Source organism: Molothrus ater, chromosome 20 (assembly GCF_012460135.2).
Source record: "Molothrus ater isolate BHLD 08-10-18 breed brown headed cowbird chromosome 20, BPBGC_Mater_1.1, whole genome shotgun sequence".
Lineage (NCBI taxonomy): Eukaryota > Metazoa > Chordata > Aves > Passeriformes > Icteridae > Molothrus > Molothrus ater.
Genome location: NC_050497.2, coordinates 7,722,632 through 7,747,164, shown reverse-complemented (window position 1 = coordinate 7,747,164; position 24,533 = coordinate 7,722,632). Strand labels below are relative to the sequence as shown.

The following is a 24,533-nucleotide window of genomic DNA, read 5'->3' as shown; positions in this document are numbered from 1 at the left end:
TGTGAGAAAATGAGGTAAAACACCCTGTGCCACATCCTCAGCTGGTGCACATCCAGGTCAACCCTCTGATTTTGGTGGCATTACAACCTGTCCCTAGCTAAGAATGTGATGTTCAAGGTGACCTCCTGGAGTGTTTCTCTGCCTCTTTGCTCTCCCTCCCCATCCTTCAGCACCAGCTTCTCTGTCTGAAGCTTGAGGGCAATGTGAGAATTTGCTCCTCGTGCAGCTTTTACTCTGCAGCCGTGGTTCTCCCGGCGGTACAGGCTCTGCCTCTTGCACTTTCCCTCTCTGCAGTGAAATGGGATCTCTTCCCTGCACTTTCAGCCTTCTCTTTCTCTCTGCTCTCAATTTCCATCCTGACCATCCCGTGGGATCAGCAGAGCCTTTCGGGCGCTGCCGAGGTGGCTGCAAACCCAGATCCCTGCAAACCCAGATCCCTGCACAGCCAGGTCCCTGCATAGCCAGGTCCCTGAAAACCCAGATCCCTGCACAGCCAGATCCCTGCAAACCCAGATCCCTGTTCAGCCAGATCCCTGCAAACCCAGATCCCTGCACAGCCAGGTCCCTGCAAACCCAGATCCCTGCAAACCCAGATCCCTGCACAGCCAGGTCCCTGCACAGCCAGGTCCCTGCAAACCCAGATCCCTGCAAACCCAGATCCCTGCACAGCCAGGTCCCTGCAAACCCAGATCCCTGCAAACCCAGATCCCTGCACAGCCAGGTCCCTGCAAACCCAGATCCCTGCACAGCCAGGTCCCGGTGCTGGCTCCATCCCTGCCCCAGGGCTGGGCACCCTGACTCACGGCAGATCAGGCAGGGAACAGCTGCCTCTGACAGTTTGGTTCAGTTAAGGGCCTGTCAGTGCAATTTGTCTGTCCCTGTGCAGAGGGCTCGGGGCAGCTGCTGCAGGAGTGTGCCCTAAGCGCTGCCAGTGCTGCCCAAATGTGCTTGGGCAAATCCAGGCAAATCCAAATAAGGCAAATCCACTTTGCTGACTGGTTTGGCCCAGCACAGGCTGTTTGCTGCCTGCTTTGGGTCTTTGCCAGAGCACGGGGACTGTTTGCCCCTGGCCATCCTGCCCTCCCTGGGCAGAGGTGCTGAGTTGGAGGTGTGGGTGTTGCCTGCCCGTGGCTCCGTCCCCTCCTCTGCACAGCCTCCCATTCCAGGTCCTGCAGCTGGGGCAGGGACAAGGCTGCCATCAGCACTGCCATTAATTCAGAGTGTGCAAGCTGCAAACAGAGGGGAAATGCAGGGTTTGCCCCACTCACAACCCTTAACACAGCAGCAAAGCACAGGTATAACCACGGGCATCTCCCACCCAGGGACTCCATCCGAGGTGACCCCAGGTAATTACCCCGTGTTTCAAGGAGCCCTGGGGCTGTGCAGCAGCAGAGACAGCTGAGAGTGGCGATCCTGAGTGTGCCTGACACGCCGTGAGCTGGACCCTGCCTGTGCCACCACAGAGCTGACACCAGCTGTGCTCTGGTGGCCCCGTGGCGTTGCTGAAACCTCCTCCTGTCACACACAGCCCCTGCAGGGCCGCTCTTCGGGCAGCACGGATGAGCCCCGGGGCTCTGGGCTCGGCTCCAAAGCCATCACACGGCAGAGAGCAGCTTGCTTTTGTCAGGCATTGCCCAGCACAGAGAGGCACCACTGCTGCATCCAGGTAGGGCTGGATTTAGCCGTGGGAGCTTCAAATACTGCTGAGAAGAGCCCTGGTCTGTATCAGCTCGATTTGGCCAATGCTGTTGAGATGCAAAGAGCATCTTTGGTTTCAGGGCAATTGCTCCTGAGGTGGCAAAACCCTACAGGGAGAGGGGACAGTCAGGTGCAGCTTCTTTTATGAACCTGGAGAGCTTTGTGGTGTCAACACTGCTGGAAGGATTGGCTCTGCTGCCCCAGGAGCTGGTTCTCCCCAGAGCCTCCTGCCTGCCCCATCATATGACAGTGACAGGACAGGCAGGGCTGCTGGTTCAGTTGGGGCAGAACTTGTGATATTTGGTGTTTTTAACTCTGGGCTCCTGGAGTCATGCGCGTGGCATCACGCGTGGTGTCTGGGGAGGGCAGCACGTGGTGCACCCCAGTGTTGTGGTCCAGAGCTCAGGCTTTGGGGCACCACCTCCAGAAAGATGCTGCTGAAGGCCTGATTTAGGAACCTCAAAGGCTGTTTGCATCCAAAATCTGATTTGTTGATTTTCTTGTGTCACCTCTGTGCAGGGCATCTCCTCAGCCCTGTGTCCTCACTCCTCTCCTGGTTTCTCTGGGCTTGTGCTGGGGCTGCAGCAGCTTTTGGCAGCAGGATTTTGGGTTCCACTTGACAGCTCGGGAGGGGAAAATACCCAATCCCATCCTGCTGACAGCTGCCTTTGTAATTTGGGTGCTGTGAGCTCCCAGAGAGCAGCTGTGAGCATCAGGCCCTTCATCTGGAGGCACTGAAGAGCAGTTTGGGAGGGGAGGACAAGGCTGATTTGGGTGTATTGAGGAGCAGTTTGGGAGGACAGGGATGATTTGGGTGTATTGAGGAGCAGTTTGGGAGGACAGGGATGATTTGGGTGTCTTGAGGAGCTGTTTGGGAGAACAAGGCTGGTTTGGGTGTGACAGTCTTGGTAGTGTCTGGCTGTGATGTTGGTGACAGGGAAATGCAGTGCTGACCTGACACGAGGGGGCTTCCTCTTCTGCCTGCCAGGACAGCAGCACCCAAAAATCTCCCTGAATAACCCCTTTCTGCTCATCCTTCTCCCTTTAGGCTCCTGTGTGCATTCTCTGAGAGTCAGGGGTTTTTCTTTCATCACAGGGCTCTCCCAGCACTTCTCCTTCCCATACTGGAAACCGAGTGTGAATTAGAAACTGCAGCTGAGGGAGGAAGGAGGGGCAATGTGGTTTGTGGTGCCAGAGCCTGGGCTGGCTGAGCAGAGCGGCTGGGAGGCGCTTCTGGGGGCTCTGGGGAGAGGAGCTGAGGGCAGGGGAAGCAGGGTGGAGGAGCTGTTCCTGCCCTGTGGGGTCTGGCAGTATCGGGGAGCCCCTGCCCAGGGGGATCCCGCATGGGCAGCCCCGGAGCTGTCTGGAGTCAGGAAATGCAGAATAATCCCTCCCCACCCAGCTGTGTGCAGAGCAAGAGGGACTCAAAAGCAGCTGAAAATCCCGGATTTCCCTTTCTGTCTGGCGGGGAAGGATGCGGGAAGCACAGGGGAGGAGACAGATGAGTTAAGTGGGCACAGCTCCACCTTTTCCCCACAGCCCCTGGGGGGAACTGGCCCTCCCAGCCCTCCCCAGCTGTTTATTTGTCTATAATCGAAGACCTGGCTGCTGCTGACAGTCCAGCTGGCCTCAGAATGGCACCAGACCCCGTCTGAGAGCTGTGACACAATTCCACTGCCAGGGGCTCTCGAGTGCCAGCTGTGCCCTGGGAAGGAGCTTTGTCACAGGTGACTCTCAGCCAGGGCTGGGGCAAGGAGGGGCAAAGGGAAGCTCCCCAGGGGTTTGGCTGTTGTGAGAGATGACTCAGTGCATGCCCTGGCTGGGTGGCACCCTCTGTGCCACCGTGCTACGTGCCCACATGTCATGGAAACCCTGACACTGCTCCGTGACCGCGTGGCACGGGTGGCATTGGGAAATGATCCTTGGTGTGGGTCTGATCCTCGCTGCTGGGGTTAAAGGAGTCACCCTGCAATGGTGCTGGCAGCTCAGGAAGGGATGGATCAGGCCATGCACTCACAGGCAAAGAGGGGAGAAGCCCCTCAGGGCCCCACTGCTGTGAGAGGCTGGGTGAGCCCCTTGGGGAGCAGCTTGTCCCACTGTCTGCTCCCTGACCCTCCTGCAGGAGCTTGGGTCGTGTTTCCTCACTGTTTTCCCTGCAGTTGGGGGAGCCAGAAAGAGCTTAAAATCTAATTTCCTACCCGAATCAGGCTGATGCTGTCACGGTGTCCCTCTGGCTGTGCCCTCTCTCCCCAGATGACTTCTGAACCCGCCGACCTGCGTCGCGCAGATCTGGCTCAGGGCTCACAGATAATTAAGTCTGTGCTTAGAGCTGATGAAATGAGACGGTTGAGAGGAGGAAAAGAATCTTGTAAATGCCCCAAAACAGCTGTAGCATGCGTTCATGTATTATTAGACACCAGCAAATCCACGTGGGAGATGCTTCTTACAAACACTTAACCGCAAAAACATTTTCATTCTTGGTTCATGCATTTTTAGGCACCAAAAACAGTCTCGGGACACAAAACCATAGGAAGCAACACAAGTAGTTTCAGTGCTAGTGGGATAACCTTTTATTTTAATAAAACCTGAAATTCTTTTGGCACTCAATGTGATTCCCAGAGCCAAGGCTTGAAGGAAAAACAACATAAATCATGGACTTGACAGTAAAAAGTTGGGAGGGTCAGCAGCACTGTGGTCTGACTCAGCCATGGTGTGACTTGGTGGCACTTGATGAGTTTGTTGATATTTCTGAGGGACAAACCTGGCCCTCAGCTGCTGGCACACAGTATTGTTTGGGAGAGCACTGCTCCTCCATGCCAAAACCCCCACCACAAAAAGAGTTCTGCTGGCCATGGAGAGAGGCCCTGGAGTAACTTCCCCCTCTAAAACAATGTGGAGCGGAAACATTTCAAAGTGGTAATTACCAAAGGGAAAATAATTTTTTTTAAACATCCTTTGTCTGAGCGCCTAACAATACCTGGGAATACTGAAAGACTTTTCCAATCCTTAATTGACTTTTCAGCCATGTCACTGTTTGTTTCATCTCTGCAATAGCCAGCTCGGGGCTGGGCAGTGAAACTTTCCCTTTCCAGCTCTTGCCATCCCCTTTTCCCGACTCTCACGTGGCCAGCACCAGTAAGTGTGTGCTCAGGCTGTCACAGCACAATGTTTTCATGTCCAGTCACTGCATCCCTGCCCAGCCCATGGTGAATTTGGCCCAGATGTCTTGGCAGGGGCTGTGCAGTGTCAGCACTGGGGCTGCTGGTCCAGCTGCCTGATGTCTCTGCTGCTGCTGCTCCTCCTGCAGCTCCTCTCCCTCATCCCTGAGGCTGCTCCAGCCCTCTGGCTCCTCTCTTGGCTGCTGGCTTTCAATCACATCAGCTCTTCACTCTGCTGGAGCCTGGCTCCAAGGTTTCACTCCTCACTTCAGATCAGGCTTTCCTGCAGCCTCCCGACGTGTCTGGGGTTTGATTTATGCTTTCCCTGACGTTTGTGCGGTCAGAGGAGATACAGGACCATTGTTGGAACATCCTTTTCATATCCCCTCTTAAGGGGCTCTGTTCCTGTTTAACTGGGTTTCTTATTTTCAGTAATCTCAGTTATTTATTGGTGTTATTAATGTTGTGTGTGTGGAACTTTGCTGTTGCTTTGTTTCTCTCCATGATCTGGCATTTAAATCTGTTCCACCTTATTCCTATACTGGGATAACTTTCTGCAAATCTGTTTTATTTCCCTACCTGTATCTCTTCAGATCAACTCAGCACCTTACAACCTGTTTGGCTCCATTTTCAAGCTGGCCTTTGAATATAAAATAATTTTTTGCAAGGTATCACCCCCATGTGCTTCTTCCCTGTGCCTGTGCTGTGGCATCACTTTTCTCTTGGACCTCTCAGCAGCTCTGTGGCATCATTCCCTCCCCTGTGTGTGTCCAGGCATGTCCTCACAGCAGCAGGGCAATGAGTGGTGCTGTGCAGGCTCAGGGAGCTGAGTCTGGGCGTGCTGGGGTGGTGACACAGCCACCAGCCTGCATCCCTGTCCCCAGGGGGAACAGCAGTGTGGGGTCACAGCACGTCCCCAAGGGTGCCCTGCGTGTGCTCTCACCTGGGCAGGGGACACAGGGAGCCTCTCCTGGCCTTCCCGAGCCCAGGAGAGCCAGTGGGAATAAAGCTGGAATAAAAGCTGGAAAAAAGCTGGGATAAAGCTGGTATAAAGCTGGAATAAGGCTGGAATAAAGCTGGAATAAGGCTGGAATAAAAGCTGGAATAAAGCTGGGATAAAGCTGGGATAAAGCTGGAATAAGGCTGGAATAAAGCTGGAAAATAGCTGGAATAAAACTGGAATAAAGCTGCCCTCCTGCTCTCCTGCCTGGATGCACAGCCAGTCTCAGTTCCCCATCTGTAGGCACAGGTGAGGTGGGTGTACCTGTCCCTGCAGCAGCACAGCCCACCAGGGCTGGAGCTAGGAGCTGAGGAGGAGGAGGAAGAGGAAGAGCTGCTCTGCCAAGCAAAGTTTCCCTGATATCCACTGGGATTTCTCCATGGATCAGTTTCCAGAGCCTCTTGTTTCTGGGATTCTCCTTTTACACGACTCAGCTGAACGTGTCATTCTGGCTGGTTGCTGTGGGTGGAAAACTGTGCTGCCTGCCCTTGGATGTGTTTTTGAAAGGTGAGCAGAGCCAGAGCTTTGCTCTGCTCTGTATCCACCCAGGTGGTGGATGTGTGTTTTCAATGTGAAATGAAATCTCACTGTTTCATCTAATTTTTCTGGCAGATGAGAAGGAACAGCTTGATTTCAGGACTGAGTTTCCCTTATCCTGAAGGGCTACACCTATTCCCACCTTTCCCTGGAATTTTTTTTGTGGCTCCATAACCTTTCCTCCCTTTTCCACCAGTGGTTTTCCTTTCCCTGGCTGTTCTGCAGAGAAGCCAAGCAAGCAAGGATGGAAATTACAATAAGGGAGCACCTGGGAGCCTTGAACCCGCCACACTCTGATTGCTAAGCAACAGGGAGAAATGTTTTTCCTGTTTTCCTTTCGGTTGCAGGCACCTTAGGTGGTATTTATTAAAAGAGCTGACTGAAACATTCTGGCAGAAAGGTGATAGGGAGATAAAAGCTGCTTTTAAAGACAAGAAATAATGGTCCTTAGCAGAGGGGCTTAAAGCCTGCTGAACTCTGCACTCTAGGGAGAGCCAGGTGGGAGAAGGGACAACGCTGCCCCCAGGAGCTGCAGCTTCCTCCCGGGGTGGGGATGTCCCTAACAAAATTCAGTGTGGGGATGTCCCTAACAAAACTCCCTGAGTGCCTTGTGATCCTGAGCTTTGGTCCCTGCATCCCCCTGCCAGCAGTGCCCTGCAAAAGGCTCTGAGGTCTCTTGGTGCTTTTCCCACCTTGGGCCCCGCTGCCTTCAGCTTTTGGGGCACATTTTGATATTAATGGTTGTATCTTTTCTCTTATTTTTCTGAGTATTTTCTCCTTTGCTGTGGAGGAGTCCAGGTGCCTGCTTGAAGTGTGCTGTGGTTGCTTCTTTCTGAGAAAGTGGCTTGATCTCCCCCCACCTCACACGCTGGCCTTGTTCTGATGAGCTTTTAGAGGTCAGAAAGTTTGGAAAACAGATATTTGTGTTGTTGCTTGCTGCCCTAACGGAAGCTCCTCAAATACTTGATAAATTGCCTGGAGAAGAGAAGGTTCTGGGGCAATCTTAGCATCCCAGAGCATGAAGTGGCTTCAAGAGAGCTGGAGAGGGACTTTGTACAAGGGTCTGGAGTGACAGGACAAGGGGCAATGGCTTTAAAATGAGAGTGGATTTAGATTAGATATTAGGAAGAAATGTGCCCTGTCAGGGTGGTGAGGCCCTGGCACAGGTTTTCCAGGGAATCTGTGGCTGCCCCTGGATCCCTGGAAGTGTTGCAGGCCAGGCTTGGAGCATGCTGGGCTAGAGGAAGGTGTCCCTGCCCATGGCAGGGGTTGAACAAGACAATCTTTAAGGTCCCTTTCAACCCAAACCTGTTGGAATCCAAAAAACCCAACCCCTCAAAAAATCTGTGCTTCTGCCACAGCCAAGGGAGTGATGTAAGGAGTAGGATGGAGGAGAAATATTCCTGCAAGCTCTTGAGTCTCCAAGGCTTGTGGAATGATTGCTGAGCTTCAGGAGCCTCGGCAGGAGCTGCCATGGGCCAGCTGTGCACAGGGGCTGCAGGAAATGAACCACAGAATGGCTGGATGGAGACTTTTAGATCCTGATTGCCCAGGGATTTGCTGTGCTTCCTCTGCTAGGAACTGACAGTAATTAGGGGCTTGCCTGGCTGTGTTAATGCTCGGTGAGGAGGAGAGCTGTGCTCCTGAATTAACCCGGCTGGCCGAGGGGAGCAGGGGGTGCTGCAGCTGGGGAAGGGCACAAGGGGCAGCAGAGCCTGAGCCAGCCTTCCTCCCTGCCAGCACAGGGTTCACAGTGCCTGACCTGTCGAAAACAGCTCCAAAAAGCACCCAAAGCCTGGAGGCAGAGGGATCCAACTGCCCTGGATCGGAAATACTCAGCAGAGAACCTCCTGAAATCCATGCCTGCTGTAAGCTGTGGCAAGTGGTGGGTGGCTCTCATCTAAAATCTGGTTAAATCAGGGTATTGATCATGCTGGGAGTGAGAATTGGGTCTGTGAGGGTCTGAGGTCTGTTGGTCCCCAAATTTGGGGGGACCCAATCTCACATCTCAGTACAGATTGTATGGACAGAGCAGTGACATTGTTTTCCCTTCTTTCTCAAGCTTTCCCCCTCATCCTGAAGTGGAAGAGATAGTAGTGGTTGTTTACTGTTGGATTATTATCATTATTATTTCTTATAAAATAACTTCCAGCTGAGCCTGGGCAGTGAAAACAAAAGTATTTTCCAATTAAAATTGGAATGCCCAAAACGTTTTGATCTAGCACATAATGCCTAACCTCCAGTTAGTAATTCTTGTAACTAGGTAGCACTTTTCCTCTAAAATGCCTTAAAAACAGCAAGAAAAAGGGCTTCCCCAGCTGCACAATAGAAGGAAGTGCTGAGGGCTCCATGTCAGAGCCTGACACAGACTCGCCTTGTGAGCTGGTGCCAGAGCTGGGACAGAGGCCGGATAATGTTGCAACTCCCACATAAAGCAGCCCAGTTCCCCTCAGAGGCTGCTGCTTTGGGTCCTGGGTCCCTCTCTGGTCCAACAGTGAGAGCTGGAGATGTGTGATGCTCCAGAGGGGCTCAGTTTGAGGTGATGAGGGTGATTCCTGCCTCCTCTGCTCGGGGCTGAGATCAGCTCTTTGCAGCTCTTGGCATCGGTGCTGCTGTGCTTTCACTGAGGCTCAAAGGGAATGTGGGTTTGTTGGGGGGCTGGCAGTGCCTTGGGGGTGCTGGCAGTGCCCTGAGGATGCTGGCAGGAGCCCTGGGTTGTTTGCAGGCAGCTGATGGCAGGCAGGAGCTGCTCCTGTGGGAGTGTTTGTGAGCCACGCTTTGGGGTGGGCAGCCTCACTTGATGGCAAAAAACCCCCACAGGAACACTGAGCACAGGAACTGGGTCACTGTGGGGTTTGCTCTGTAGGAAATGTGCTGGGAAGCCCCACTCAGCAGCAGAGCAGGGAGAGGAGAGCAAAGGAGGGCTGGAGGATGTGGCTGAGGGAATGCTCAGACACCACGGGCTGGGGAGAGACAACTCGGGGTCCAGGCTGAGCCCAGTTGTTAACTGAGGTCTGAATCTGCAGGTCCTGACTAGGACAGATTGACCCAAATTGATTCCCAAACCAGAAAACTGGCTTAAAGTTCCAAAAGTTTCCCTGTGTTACCCTCTCCATGTTACTGACCCTGCAGGAAAGGTTGGAGGCTGAAGCAGAGGAGCAGAGCTGCTCCAGTGTTGGGCGTGTGGGTTTGTATTTATCCAGCCAAAAGCTGATTTCAGAGGGCTGGAAAGGCAAAAATTGGTGGATTTCTCACAGCACCCAATTCCTGGCCTGCCACAGTGGATGGGACATTTACAGATGACATGGAAAAGCTCAGTGTGTTGTGAAAAGTTTCTGGCTGAGTTTGCTAAGTGCAAGTTGACAGTATATTTTTTTTAATGAGTCACCCAAGCACTGATCCTTTTCTTAAATCCCTGAAGTCACATGCATGTCAATTAATCCCATTTTGCAACAATTTCTCGACCTTCAAGGGTGCCAGAGGGAAACCTGAGGGTGTGATGCTGCCTGCTCCCTTTCACCTGTGTGCTTAGAGGCAAATGAGAAGCCTTGAAAAGTTATTTGTTTTGAATCTCATGATTTTCAAGAGCCTTGCCCCTGAGTGTTTGGGGTTAGCTAGGCAGAGCAAACATCCTGAACTTGGGCTCCTGACCCTGCTTTGAGTGTTTTGCTTTTCAGACCCAGAAGGCTCCCAGGAGAGGAGAGAGGAAACTGACTGGCTATTTTTAAACCCCTGCAGTTGCTTTCCTGCCTTATATTATTTATTATCCATTATCAGAAGTGTTTTTCCCCTGAAGCCATCTTTAGTGGTCAACCGAGGGACGGTGAAAATGGCCCATCAGACAGAGCTGCGTCTTTCTGCAGAGGTCAGACGGAGCTGGAGGCTCTGGGAGGGTTTTGCCAGCTGAAAATGAGTGCTGCTGTTGTTTGTTGTGTGCACTCGAGCCCTGCCAAGCAGTTCCAGGGGTGGGCTGTGATTTCTCTGCCCTAGGACTCAAACATGAAGCAAAGCAGAGTTTCCCTCTGAAATATTTCACAGCCCAGAGAGGCAACACTGATTTCTGCTGGAAAGCAGGTCCCTGCCTCTGATTTCAGCAGGTCCCTGCCTCTGATTTCAGCATGTCCTGAGCAAAGGGATGCACAACACTGAGTTTCACAGCACATCTTGCAGTGCCAGGTGGTTCCTGCATGACGTGGCAGTGGGGCTGGGGACACCTCTGCAGGGAGCAGCATCACATCCTCCTGTGGTGGAGCGAGCTCCACTGACCCACCTGGCACTGCAGGGTGCCCTGGGCAGGATTCAGGGCTGGATCTCCATGCCTGGGCAGGCTTAAAGTGTGTCTATTGCCCCCAAAGATGTGGGGCTGCCAGGGCAGTGCAAGGCCCTGCTGCTGGGCTGGGTCCCCTTTCCCAGGATGTCCAGGAAGTCCCCTCTGACCTCTTTGGCTCCAGATAGAGCAGGACAATAGCCCACGTTGTCCTGGCTCATCCTTCTGCCTGGTAAACTTTCCAGTTGGAAGCCTATCACAGCCTGGCAGCTTTGTTAATCCCTTCCTGCCCGGGCAGGAGCTGCTGGTGCCCTGGGCAGAGCTGGACATGTGAGCCTTGGCTCCATCCTCGCTGGAAATAAAGCTGCAGGGCTGGAGGGCCCTGGGAGGCCGGTGTTATTTCAGCTGCAGAGGGAGCTGAGGCATGAAAGTCCCGGGTTTTGGTGGTGTCAGCAGCACTGCCCAGACCCTGGGATGCAGTTTCTGAGTTTGTGAGGAGGGAAGGGGAAGAGCAGGGGAGGGCTGGAGCACGCAGTGCTCAGCACAGGGGGCTGATGAATGACAAACAGTTTTGCTCATTTCTCTCTGCTTCTGAAAACAAAATTATGTTGCAGGGGTTCTCTAAAGTGGGATCTGCAGCCCTGCTGTGCCCCAGGCTCGTTTTGCTTTCCTGGAGTCCCTGCTGGGCCGAGAGCACTGCCCTGGCCCCTAATCCCCCCTTTGCCTGTGCTGGGGGGCCGGCACTGACTCACCGCGGGTCACATCACCGCAGTCCCGCAGGGGACACTGCCTGCTGTCCCCGCAGCGCTGTCACCGTGTCACCAAGCCCAGCGAGGGGCTGGGGGCTGAGCTCATGGGCCGGGATAACGCTGGGATGAAAGCACGTGCTGATGATATTCACGGGCTGGCAGTTCTCACTTTTCCTTTGGCTGGCGGTGTGTGACCCCCAGGTGCTTCACGAGCACCCTTGTGGCACAAAGCTCCACTCCCAGAGCCGTTGTCACCTCTGTGACTTTGCTCCCACCCGGTTACACAAAGCTCCTCTCCCAGAGCCGTTGTCACCTGTGTGACTTTGCTCTCTCCCATCAACGGTAAAAAAAAAAAAAAAAAAAAACAAAAAAAAAAAACAACAAAAAACCAACAAACCCGGTGTTTTTCCCCCCACCCAGCTGAGGCTGGAGCCCCGGCCACCCCATCCCGCATGATGATCATGATACGAGCAGTGCAATGGGGAAGAAGGTGAGGGAGTAGAAGTCTATTTTTGGGCTGATGGGGATTTTGAAGTTTATAATGAATTTTCATTCTCAGAAGGAGGTGGGGCTTTCTGTTCCGGAGTGGATGTAGATTGCTACTGGGATTAGGCTGATTAAGAAGGAGGTTTTGACTGTGTTTGTAATTGTGTTGGGGGTGTTCTGGAGGTTGTTGGATAGGAGTGGAAATAGGATGGGGGTGGAGAGGGTTACTAGGGTTAAGATTATGAATGTGTTTAGGACTAGAGAGGGGTTCCATTACTTTCACTTGGACTTGCACCAAGATGAGTGACTCCTAAAACCATTGGATTACTATTGTCCTTTGAAAGTAAGGAGACTGAGGTTTTATACTCAGATACAAGAGTTAGCAGTTCTCGCTGGTTTTACCTCTCCTTTCCTCCATCATCATCCTCCTCATCATCCTCCTCATCATCCTCCTCATCTCCTCCTCCCTCCCTCCTCCCTTTGTGCAGCCTCGCCGCCTTTCACACCCGCCGCGTCCCCATCCCCGTTCCCCCTCCCCGAGGGGGCCGAGCCGAGCCGGGCCGGCCCCTGAGGGCGGGCGGAGGCTGCGGGAGGGAGGAAATCCAGCCGCGCTTTACAGCCCAGCCGGCTCCGTGCCTGCCCCGCCGTGACATCAGCCCGCTCCCGTGCGGTGCCTGCCCCGCTCCTCTGCGCTCCTCTCCCCCCGAGCATCGCCCCCACGTCCCCGCTGCGGCTCCCCGGGCAGCCGTGGGGGCTGGCGGGGCCGGCGGCGGGGTTCGGGGCAGCCGGGGATGCGGCGGCCCCGCCGATGGTGAGCCGCCGCCGGGCCCCGCCGCACCATGGCCCCGCCGGCCCCGAGAGGATGTTCGAGGGCTGCCGGCGGGCCAGGAGCCTCTGGGGCGGCGTCAGGCTGGAGGTGGCCGGAGAGAGCAGCCCCGTGGTGCTGCACAGCTTCACGCAGCTCGACCCCGACCTGCCGCCGCTGGAGGTGAGTGCGGGGTCTGGGGGGTCTGGGGGGGCTCCGCCTCGCTGGCAGCGTGGGTAGGGCTGGCCCGGCGTTTGTGGGCATCCGCAGGGTGATTCGCAGAATTCTGTTACACAGAATCGCTGAGCGGTTTGGGTTCGGAGGGACCGTAAAATCGTCTTTCTCTCCAGCCTTGCCATGGGCTGGGATGCCTTTCACCAGCCCAGGTTGCTCCAAGCTGCGTCCAGCCTGGCCTGGAACGCTTCCAGGGGCAGCCACAGCTTCTCTGGGCAGCCTGTGCCCAGTGCCTCACCACCCTCTCAGAGAATAATTTCTTCCTAACATCTAAATCTGCCCTTCTTCGGCTTAAATCCTAACACTCCATGCCCTTGCAAAAGTCTCACCAGCCTTCTTGTAGAGGCCTCTAGGTGCTTTAGGGGTTTGGTGTTTCATTTTATTGAACAAATGGGTGCCCCTGCTTGTTTTTTTTTCTTTTGCTGTGAGTCCCCTGTGCCCCTGGGGACTGTAGGGAGAAACCAGATGCTCTCCCTCCAGGCACCCAGGGAAAGGGGCAGATTGTTAAAACTTCGGGCTTTTCATATTTTATTTGCGACTTTGGCTGCGGGAGGCAGGAGTCTGCTCAGATCTGAGCCGTTTGTAAAGGCTTCAGGCTTGTCCAAACCACAGAAGTGTCCTCTGGGAAGGTTACGGGCATTGGGAGGACTTTCCTGGAGGATGCAAAAATATTTGTGCTTGTTTGGATTCGACCCCGGGTGGTTCAAAGTCAGGCTGGTCCCAGCGAGGCCCCGAGCGCTTTGTTGATGGCAGCTGCATGTGGAGGCACCCGAAATAATCTGAGTCAGAGCTGCTGGGCCTTTTATCTTTTATCCTGGTAATGGATGATCGTCATCGGTGTGATGGGAGTGTCCCTGGTTGGGAGCAAACGGTGTGTCAGGAGGAGCTCGGCGGGAGGAAGATTTTGCTCTTCAGAAGCCGCAGCCCTGGCGGCGCAGGGGTTAACAGCAGCGAGGGTCAGCCAGTCTGGCTTTGCTGGGATTTGGAGCCAGCTGCAGATGTGCTGCTCTGGATGCTTCCCGCTGGAAAAGGGGCGGTGCAGGGGGGGAATCACCGCTAAAGCCTCTCTGGCTGCTGTGCAGATACCCGCCGAGGGCAGCCCGTGTTTCGGGGAGGGCAGCGGCTCCTTCTCCCAACCAACCAACCCCACAACCTGCCATGGAAAAGTCCTGCTCAGGAAGGGATGGTGAGCTCAGGCTGTTCCGCTTCACCTCTGGCCTGGTGGCGGCAGAGCTCATCAGCTCCGGGAGAGTTCATGGAAGCTCCATCCAGCTTGTTTTCCCTGCTCTCCCCTCCCCGCTGCTCTCTCCTGGGGGTGGGCGTGCTGACATGCTTTGGAGTGCATCATCTGGTTCGTGTTATGCCTGGCAGGAAGTCCAGCCTCGGGTGGCTCAGGGGCCGCGCTTTTGGCAGGGAGAGCAGGAGCAGGGAGGGGGGAAAAGAGGGGAAAAAGAGGGGGTGATGCAGCGTGCTGGCCCTCTCATGCCAGGGGACAGCCTGCCTGGCACAATGTGCCCTAGCTGGAGGAGGCTCTGGAGCTCAGGGGGGGATTTGGAGCATCTTGGGTGATGTGGCTGTGAGGGAAAAGGGATGGGGCTGAGGGAGGCTTTGCATGGCCCTGAGCAAAGCCCTGCTCACCTGAGCCTGGCACGGGCACAGCTGCCAGCCAGGGCTCCCCTCGAGCTGCCTGTGCCCACATCTCTGCCCTGGGCTGTGCTGGGGAATGGTCAGAGCACAGCCCCAGCATCTGCTCCCTCGAGTTTCCCTCCCAGTCCTGAACAGAGAAATTCCTCCTTTTATTTTTGTTTTTTTTTCCTATTTCCAAGTGATGGTGAGAAAAGGGGCAGCCCAGAGGGGTGCACAGTGACCTCCTGAGCAGCTTTGGGATGCACAGGGTGTTCACTGCATGACTGGGGAAAGGAAAAAATGTGTCACTGTTGTGACAACTGTGGTGGCCTGGTGAGGCTGCAGTCCTCAGGCAGAGCTGTAGCTGCACACTGAGAGGAGAAGGCAGATTATTTGAATAAGATCCCCCAGGGACCATCAGTGTTTTGCTGAGCCCCAGTGACAGTCCCCAGGACACGTTGGGACCTTTGTCACCTCATCAGAGGGAGCTGTGCTGGTTTTGGCAGAGCTCCTGGGTGGAGAGTCTGGTCCCACAGGGAATGGAGGCTCCCTGGAAAGCTGCTGGGCAGGCTGCAGGGATTGTGGCTCTCTCTGGTCCTTGCTGAGCCCCCAGGGGATGGCAGCAGGGCAGACTTTGCCTGTATCCCGCAGCAACGGTATCGATCAGCATCTGTGAGCATCACTGAGTGAGGCCTCCTGGCCCTGGGAGCCAAGGGCTCTCACCAGGATTCGAACCACAGGGGATGGAAAATTTAAACTGACTGTCTCAAGTGGGGGATTGACAGGGCAGCTTTGCAGACCTTTTGTTTTGACCTTTTCAGTTCCAGTCCATTCCATATTCAGCAGTGTCAATCCTTCCAGTCCAGCAGGAGCCACAGAGTGAATCTGGTGGCCCTCCTGGTTCTGCTGGCCAGGAGTGGCCTAAAACACCACTGCAGATGACACAGACTGAAACTTTCATGCAGCTGATGTTGCTGAACCTCTGAGGAGGCTGGGCTGACTCTTATTAAAAAAAGCCCTTATAAAAAAGTCCTTGTAATTCTGGCTGTGTTTGTTTTCTGAACAATTAGGAGATTTTCAGTTGCTAAATGAATCCTTGAAAACTTGAATTGCTCAGCCCAGATGCCTCATAGGTCAGTGCTTGTTCTTTACAGCTGGGAGGGAGAGGCAAAGATGTCTCTTAAAAGCCATTTTCTTTTCACTTCCTATGGTGCCTTTGGAATAAGATCCTTTTCTCCCAGCCTGTTCTCCCCCCCAGGCACAACCTGATATGTCCCCTGCAATTTGCCAGATGAACATCATCTGTTGGTATTTCTTGGATGGGGAGCTACCTTCTGGCTCCCTTCCAGAGGGGTTTGGTGAGGCCTGGAGCAGGCTGGGATGCTGATTGTTGGTGGCTGATGCAGGGTGGGAATAACAGAGGTGGGAGGGGTTTTTTATTATTATTGTTTGATATGGTTAGAGGGAAGCTGGAGAGAAGCTTCCAAATGCGTTTGTGTAATAATTGTTTTACTCAGAGGCTGCTGTGCCATGGTTTCCATAAGGGTGGGGATCCCCATACTGGGGTCTCACTGAGGTTTTAGTGGATTTAGTACCAGACTGGCAGCCCTGGAAACTGAAATCTGTGTTTGTCCACAGGATGAAGGGGCAAACAGCCCCCTAGGCCACCCTGAGCTTCAGCATCACTCAGCTTCAGCCCCCTGGCCCAGATCACACTATTGCTCCACTGCAGCCTCTCTTTGTGTGGCTCTCAGGGTGGCATCACCAGGCAGGGGCCAATAAATGCTGTCCTGGAGTATTTCCCCACTTCCCTGGGCCTGGCTTTGGGGTGTGATGAGCAAAAGGAGCATCAGGCCAGCTGTGCCTGCAGGGATGGGCCTCATTTAGCACCCACCACTGTTTGGGATTTGGGGTCTGGCTGTGATCACCCCACTCTCAGGGCCAGAGCTCTGCCTGGTTGGTCTGGCCAGCAGCTCCTCCATCTCCCCTCCCAGCTCTCTAGCCAGCCTCTGTGTCCCCCGAGGGGAGTGTAATTGAAGGAGCAAAGAGCTTATTTAGGTCACTCCAGACCCCATGTAAAGGCTGGGCATGCCCTGCTCACACTTTCTCTAACACCCTTATCTCCAGAGCTGCCTAATGCCTGGCTTTCAAACGTCCATGCTCCTTTTATTTAAATATATCCTTGCAGCAGGGCTGTCTCAGTTCTCAAATATTTCTTCATCTCCCACGGACTCAGCAAGAGGGGGGAAAAAAATGTGGTTGCTAAGGAGCAGGATTTGGATACAAAGCTGGCTGAGCTGCTGGCAGGGGGCCCCGGGGGGCTCCAGCACAGCTCGTGACCAGCCAGGGTTTGTGCATTGCTTTGGTGGGGTCTGGGGGGGGAGGATTGGGGTTTGAAACATTCCTTTGGCCTTGGGGAGAAGGAGTTGAGTTGTGGGATCGAGTCCTTTTACAGGTTAGTGTGATGTTTGTGTGGGTTAGCTCCCACAGCAGCAGCCGTGGCTGCTCCCAAGTGTGTGTTGTATTCCAGGGGTCTGTGGGATCTTTGTTTTGCAGAGGGAAGCATCTGTGGGCTGAAAGGTGATGCTGGCAGTGGGGTTTGGTGCCCAGGAAGAAGCATCATGCTGGAATTGTGAGGCAGCCCCCGGCTGGAGCATTCCTGGGAACACCAGCAGCAGGGCAAGGACTGGGGTGTTTGGATATTCCAGTTATCAGGTGTCTCAGTGCCCAGGTGGGGACTCACCTGCCCCTCACAGCAGCCCCAGTAATGATGCATTTGGACTTTGCTCCTGAGTCATTAGGGAAAGGGAGTGCTGAGCACGCAGCACTAATCCCAGTAATCCCAGTGATCCCAGTGATCCCAGCCAGGCTGCTTGAAGGGAGTCACAGGGAGGGGGTCGGAGCAGGGGCAGAGCTGCAAGGGCTGCTCTGGGCACTGGGCTGGCACAGGGGGTTTGTGGAGGGGCCTTTTGTTCTGCTCACACCTGGGAACAGCCCTGCCAGAGGTGCCAGGAAAGTCCTTTCCCAATTCTGAGCACGGGCAGCGTGGGCTGTGCTGTGCTGCTCTCCTCCTGCGCACTGGAGTGACTCTGCAGCTCCCCAGACCTCGTCCCTCACCTGGTTTGGGTTTGTTTTTGTGATGTTATGCAAATCACCTCTCTGGTTTTCAGTCACATTCAGCTGTGCTGGCCCGGGTTCTTGCAGGGCCGCACTTTCACATTAGATAACGCCGAGTTCCCTCCACCTGAGGGTCAGGAGTTATGTGACAGCTGAATGTCACTGGAGATTAAGCACAGCAGAGGCTCCTGGCGTGGCCCTTTTGCCTCGGCTGGCTCCACAGCAGTTTGTTTTCATTACACTGTTGGTATTTGGATGAGCTCTGCTGTCAGAAACGTGCTGGGACGAGAAAGGGCGTCTTCCCTCCACACGTGGGGTGCTGGGAGCAGCTGCTTGGGGAGCCCTGGGCTCAGCAGAGGCAGGATGGGGATGGCTCTGCCTGCCAGGGACCAGCCGAGCCCTCAGAGCCACTGGGAGGGGAAGAAAAGTTGGTCTAACTTGCAAACAGAGCAGATTGGAGAGGAAACTCATCGGAGGCAGCTTCATCTGGAATGCTGAGGCATTATTTTTTGCTTTCTGCTAACCACGGTCCAGCAGCTGAACTGAGGGCTGGTGTGGAAACCTGCTTTGCCAAGGGCTCGCTACCTGTCTTACCAGAACTTCTTTTCATGTGATGGAGCAAAACCGCACAGCCTTCCCCTGCTTCTTGCAGTGGTTGGGTCTCCATGGTGACCCTGAAGCTGAGAGCCTGCCCCAGGCTCCTGCTCCAGCCAGAGTGTGTTTGTGAAATGATGTGTTTGCTTTGGGTTCACCTCTAGGAGTCGGAACTGACTTCAGGAAACCAAGGCTTAGCCAAGCTGGGCGAAGCAAAGCACCTTGCCTGGGACTGGCAGGGGCAAAGCTCAGCTGTGGGAAGTCAATAAGGATGCTGAAGCTCCACCTTCACGTGGCTGGCGGGTTCAGGACCTCACCTTCCAGTTTAGGCTGAAACCCTGGGGATTTTGGTCAGAGAGCTGTCTAAGAGGCTCAGTTGGTGGCCTGCTGCTGGCAAGGTCTGGCTCTGTGCACTGCAGCAGCAGAGCCCTGGGAGCTGGGGCTGATGGTGTCACCCCAACAATCACTGCAGACCCTCCAGGAGAAGGCCAACCTCAGGTTGGTTTATCACCCTAAAGTAGCCCAGCTCTCCTCCAAAAGCTGCTATTTTTTTCTCCAAGAGCTTCTATTTGTTTGCTTTTGGTTGTATTTTTCATGGCTATCTGGTCCCCGCTGCAGTTCTGCTGCTCAGCAGCCCCGGTGCTGAGCAGTGTGTTGGTGGTGCCCGTTGCTGGTGACACTCACTGGCATTTCTGGGTTTCCAGACAATGTGCTTTACTCCATTCTGTCCCTGTTGCAACAGTGAGAGCTGGCACAGACACAGGACAGGCCTGGCTGGTTCTTCCCTGGCAGAGCTGGGGTGACTCAGAGCATAGCTATGGATCACACCAGTGTCATAACAAGCACTTCTTCCCTGAGGTGCTTCTTAGGGGGGTATTCCACAAACTCCATCTCTCCCCGTGCTCATTCCCATGGGTTTTGGTGTGTTCCTCAGCAAAAGTCAGCTCTGGGAGGATGGGGATGTTTGAGGCTTGGCTGGTCTTAATCCAGGGAACATCAAAGGAAAGGAGTCAGGGGATGAAGGTTGGCACCTCTGCCCTCTTCACATTGTTGCTGCCCCACAGCCATTGTGCACTCCAGCTTTTTGGATATCCCAAAATAATGTTTTTAAATGTGAGGGCGGGCTGTAGGAGTGCTCACCTGTAATGCCAGAGGATGGAGGGGGCAGGGTGGCAGGAGCAGGAGCGTGGGGTTGGGAACGTGTGTGCACCGGCTCACTGAGGTGTGTAGCCAGGAGGAACAGGCTCCTGTGGATGTTTGAGCTGCTCTGCAGTGCTCCATGGCCAAAACCCCGCACCTACAGAGCAGGGCTGAGGGTCTGGGGCAGGAATTCATCCTCCCAGCCCGGGCACCTGCATCCCTTGTGCCGCAGATCTGGCACACAGGGCAGGACCCAGGGGCCAAACCTCACTTTGGTGTGTGTTCAGACACTTGACAACAGCGCGATTTTTATCCTTTCCCAGTGGTTTTCTCCCCAAAGGTGCCAGTTAATCGTAAAATCTCATTTGCCTCAGCTGTGGAAATCACCGGGAGCTGGCGGAGCATCCCGTTCCCCCCCTCCAGGTGTCGGCATGTTGCCACCTGCTCGCGTCGCGCCTCCTGCCTCGTTGACACCTATTTAAGTAATGCTCCCAAGGTGAGATTTAGTTGTTTACAAAGCGGGAGCGCTTGCTCTTGCCTCTTCCACCTTCCCACGGGAGTAGCGGGATGCTCTGCAAGGGGAAAATCTCCTCGGAGCGAAGGGAATGGCCTGGAACCCGCAGCTGGGCTGTGCCGGGACACGCTGGGGCTGCGGGTGTCAGGAGGTGGCTGGGACGAGCCCGGCTGATCCCGGGAATCACAAACCAGCAGCAAACGGAGGAGCCTCGCGTCATCCCGGCCGGGCTGGGAGCTGGGCACGGCCGGAGAACAAAGCCCCGCATTTATTCCTGCCGTCCTTTCGCCGCCAGCCCCTCCGCGCTGGATTGTTCCTGCATTTTCTCTGCTTCAGCTGTTTACTGGGTCACCCTGGTGCAGACACGCACGCACAGAGCCGGGGCTGTCGCTGTGCCACCGGCGCTGCCATCGAGCCGGCTGGCACAGCGCGCCCGGGGCCAGCCTGGGCTGGGGGCATGCACAGCCCCCCGGGCACCCTCTCTGCACGGGATTTTGAGGAGGGGGTCCCTAAAGGTCCAGGATTGTCAGCTTTGCCCGGTTTGGTCATGCCGGGTTTGGTGGAGGGAACGCTGCTTGACGTAAGGCAGAGTAAACACATGGGTGGACGCGTTTATTTCACTGGGGTTTATTGCACTGGGGTTTATTTTCGGTTCAGTTTATCTAAGCTAAGGATGTGTCTGAGCTAGATTGAAATTAACCTTGTTCAAATGGAAACGGAGGGGAAAGGTGCTGTTTTAGTGTGGCCAGGCAAGGCTGTGGCTTTTGGACAGCCCCTGGTACGTGCACCTTCAGAATTCCAGGGAGATTTTGGCTTTGGCTGATTCCAGTGGCTTTGCTGTCTTTTCCCCTCCTCAAGCTGCAGCAGGAGAGTTACTGCCCAGACATTTACATTTACAATTTAATCAGGCTGCTGGGGAATACTGTGGGGTGAAACTCTCTGGGAATGTCAGTGTGGGGCCAGTGGGATCTGGCAGTTGGGATCTTTGCTTTGCCCTCTTTGCTTTGCCCCTCCTGCACATCCCACCTTGTGTGTGCCCAGGTGAGCTCTCCATTCGTGCAGGACGTGGCTGTGCCAGGGCAAGGGGCAGGTTTGACAAAAGGAGCTGATTTTATTGCAGATGATGCTTCTTAAGACAAATTTTTTGGCTGTCTGGGCTGGTGCATGGGCTGAGAGCTGAGAGTATTCAAGGTTTTGCATCTCAGGGAACGTAAAGGCTTTTGTGAAGATGGAGTCACTTGCAGGTGCTGATGCATGCAAAGGACAAGCATTGCCCTGGAGCTGCCACAAGGAACAAGCCTGTGTGTCCTGGTGAACATGTGTGACGCCAGAATTGACATTTTAGCTGTGACTGTTCCAATCAGTTTCAAGGAACATCATCTCTGAGTGCTAAGCTCATCTCCATCCCTTCCCCAGTACACCTGCCAGCTGTTGCTGCCCCAGAAATAACACGTTTGGTGCACCAGGGGCCTGCTCCAGAGGTGGAATTGATAGAGTAGATTAGGTCAGGTAGGCTGGAACTCTTCAGGGCACCCCTTGTGTTTAAATTCACATTTGAACAAGGCTGAGGAACTGTCATGTTGCATGTGACTTCCAGGTGCTACTGTACACCCAGAAAAACATCAATCAGTTTTTGAACTTGTTTCAGTTATGTTTTTATTGCAGGTTTTTCTGTTCCATCTCAGTAAAACGCAAACCTTTTGTTCTGAGCCGAAATGACTTGGAATGAGACGCTCAATCTTTATTTAACCTCGCGGAGCAGTACCCACATTAATTTTTCATGCACCGTTTTTCACCAGCCGCGTCGTTCTGGTTTCACTTCCAGTAATGCCCCGGGGGTGTGGGCGAGTCGGTGGCGCAGCAGTGGCTCTGTGAGCAGGGCTGTGTCCCTCTGCTCCGAGCCTGCCCCTGTGCTGGCTCCGGGCAGGGATGCTCCAGGGCCGTCACGAGCACGGGGCTCAGGGCCGTGGAGCAAGAGCCAGATCTGCTGTGTCGGCGGGATCTTTTTTTCCATCGACTTAGAGAGGAAGCAAAACCTGCTGCACTCAGTTTTCTTCGAATAGCCTGCGAGGGGAGCCCATCCCAGCACGTCCCCTGGGAGGGGACACGGGGTGGTGTTTCCATATGGGGTGCAGATGGGTGGTGGCTTCCTGGGTGTAGGAAACTCAGGGTTTGCAGTTCATCAGTCATCCCTGTTGTGGCTGGAGTTTGTTTTTCCCTGGGGAGTCCCCCTGTCAGCCTGATCCCCCAGCCACCTGCATTTCCCCACCTCAGGGGTCTGATCCTGCCCCTTGGAGGCTGGGGATGGACTGGTCATGCAGAGCCTTTGATTTCCAATCCAGAAAAAGAATGGAACAAGTCTCTCCACGTGGGAAGGCTTTTGGTTTTCTCTAAAAGCAAACCAGGAGCAAGTGGGGGAGGAATCCTGCTTATCTGCTTTGTCTCGTTCCTGGACTGAGGCTGAGCTCCTAATCCTTGCTCCAGCCACTGACTCACTGCGTGTGAGTCACAAGATGCCTCTGTAACCCAGCTGCCAGCTTCCCTTCCCTTCTCCCTGGCCTGCCAGGGTGGAGAAGGCTGCCTTTGGATACCCTCTGGGTCACAGACACAGGGTCAGAGCTGCTGTTGGTCTCAGAGCCTGAGAGAGGAGGTGTAAGATCCCTACAAGAGGCAGATATGGGGTGATGTGGCCTCTCTTTCTCTCTGCCCCATCGTGGTGCTGGGTGATGCTCTGGCTCCAGGGCTGTTCCCCTGAGGCACGGCTTTCTGTGCTGAAACATCTGGAGCAGAGTGTCAGGAAAACCCAGCTGTGGAGCCCAGCATCTGCTGGGGAGAGAACAGGCCCTCAGCTGTTGCCACTGGCCTGGTGTCCTGGCAAAATCACCCCTTTTTCATGGTGGGTTTGAGTTCAGCTTCTGGCCCTTTTTCTGTTCTTTTCCTGTTTCCCCTTTTGTTGCTGTGTTTTTATGGGCTGCTGGAATCAGTCCTGGTTGCAGGCAGGAAGGAAGGCAGAGAGTGTTGAAAACCCAAAGGAATTGTGTCTTTCTGCTGGACATCTCTGCATGGGGAGCAGGGGCTGGGTGCACCCAGCTGTGGCAGGGGACTGAGCTCCATCAGCAGGGGGAAAGGAGACAGTGGGAGATGAACTTGCCCAGCTGGAGAGAACCACCCCAGTGCCACCATGGCCATGGCTGGGAATTAACAGTTTAGCACCCATGGCTGGGATGATGTTTTGGAGCAAAAGTGCTCCTGCCCTCAGTGGGGCTGCTGCTCCACGGGACATGCTGTGAGTCACCAGCGTGGGTACCTTTCCTTCCCCTAAAACAGGGGATGTTTGTCAGCTTCCTCAGCACTTGGGGTAGTCCTTGGAGCCTTCCTGAGCACAGCCAGGGGAAGGAAACAGTGAGTGCCAGGAGTGGATGATCCCTCCAGGCAGAGCTGTGGGGGAAGAGCCACCACAGGGCTTTTTGCCTGGAAGTCCCCATGGGGGGAAGAGTGTTGTGCTGTGTGTGCTTATTTTGGACGTGTAGGACAGAGGGTGCTTCTGCTTTTGTGGTCTTTATCTTCGGTTCACAGAACTGAGCTTGTTTTCCTTTCACTACCCGGGGCTGACTTTTTTCCTATTTCCTTTTACATAATGTCATACACTCAGCTTTGCATAAGAGGTCCCAGAGTCGCTGCTGTTGCTTGCAGGGGTTCAGGGTTTGCTCCTGGGGGTGAAATGAAAGTGAGCTGGGGGTTGGTGTTGGACATGGGCCGAGCTGGAGCTGGTTTCCTCTGTTTCTGGAAAGGCCCATTTCCCGTTGCTAGTGGGAAGGGATTATTCTGAGAAAGGGCTGGGGATTGTAAAGACCAAACCCCCAGTTGCTGTTCCTGGCTTTACCACCTTTCATCAGGTGCTTTTGAGCTTGTGCAAGCACGGAGCTTCAATGGGAAACCCCTGGTGACGTCTCTGAGGCTCAGCTCTGCCTTTTCTTGTCTCTATTAATTCCCAACAGGCACACGTTCCTGGCTTCCCAGGGGCAGGGTTAGTGCCTGCTCCTCTCTTGTGGCTGGTAGCAGCAGCCCCTTTGAATTCAGCAGAGATACTCTCAGTGCTGCTCTGTACCTGTCTGTAGAACAGGCATTTTGTGTAACTCAACAGAAAAGGGAGCAGAGTAACACAAATATCTTGATTGTTAAACCAGCTGTGGTCCAGAGAGCATCAGCAAAAGCACTTTAAGCAGTTGTGCCTCCTCCACATGTGCTGAAATTAATACCTTTTTCCACTAACAGTTCATTATTTTTGTGCCTTTGGAGGCCAGTGCACTAACCTGGGGCGCGTGGGACCAGAGCTCTTAAGACCTGGTAATTGTTGGGTAATTGTCTGTGTGTAAGTGTGGGGATGCAGCCGTGCTCACACTTAATCCTGCACTTTGCTCCTGTCTAACTAAAACCACCTCTGTGACCGAGCTCAAACACTTTCCAAAATGCAGAGCCTGAGCCAATGTTTTGCTTTGCTGTTTGGTTTTTGCATTTTCCCCTCCTTTCATCTGTCGGGAAGAGCCGAAGGCAGAGTCCCTGCTGCTGCTGCTGCTCTCTGCCCGGCTCTCAGGGTCCCTCACACCC

At 54.4% G+C, this 24,533-nt stretch overlaps 1 protein-coding gene across 5 annotated transcripts in view; it reads left to right on the top strand.

Annotated features, from left to right (window-relative positions):
• RALGDS (ral guanine nucleotide dissociation stimulator) overlaps positions 1 to 24,533 on the top strand; it is a 56,245-nt gene that overhangs the window by 20,053 nt on the left and 11,659 nt on the right. For 3 of the 5 annotated variants that reach the window (XM_036393921.2, XM_036393919.2, XM_036393918.2), the window contains exon 1: positions 12,505 to 12,883. The exons of the other annotated variants lie outside the window; for them this stretch is intronic. In XM_036393921.2, the coding sequence (XP_036249814.1) occupies positions 12,704 to 12,883 (180 nt within the window). In that variant the 5' untranslated portion in view covers positions 12,505 to 12,703. Of the gene's footprint in view, positions 1 to 12,504; positions 12,884 to 24,533 lie in introns of those variants that run through there. 5 annotated transcript variants of the gene reach the window in all.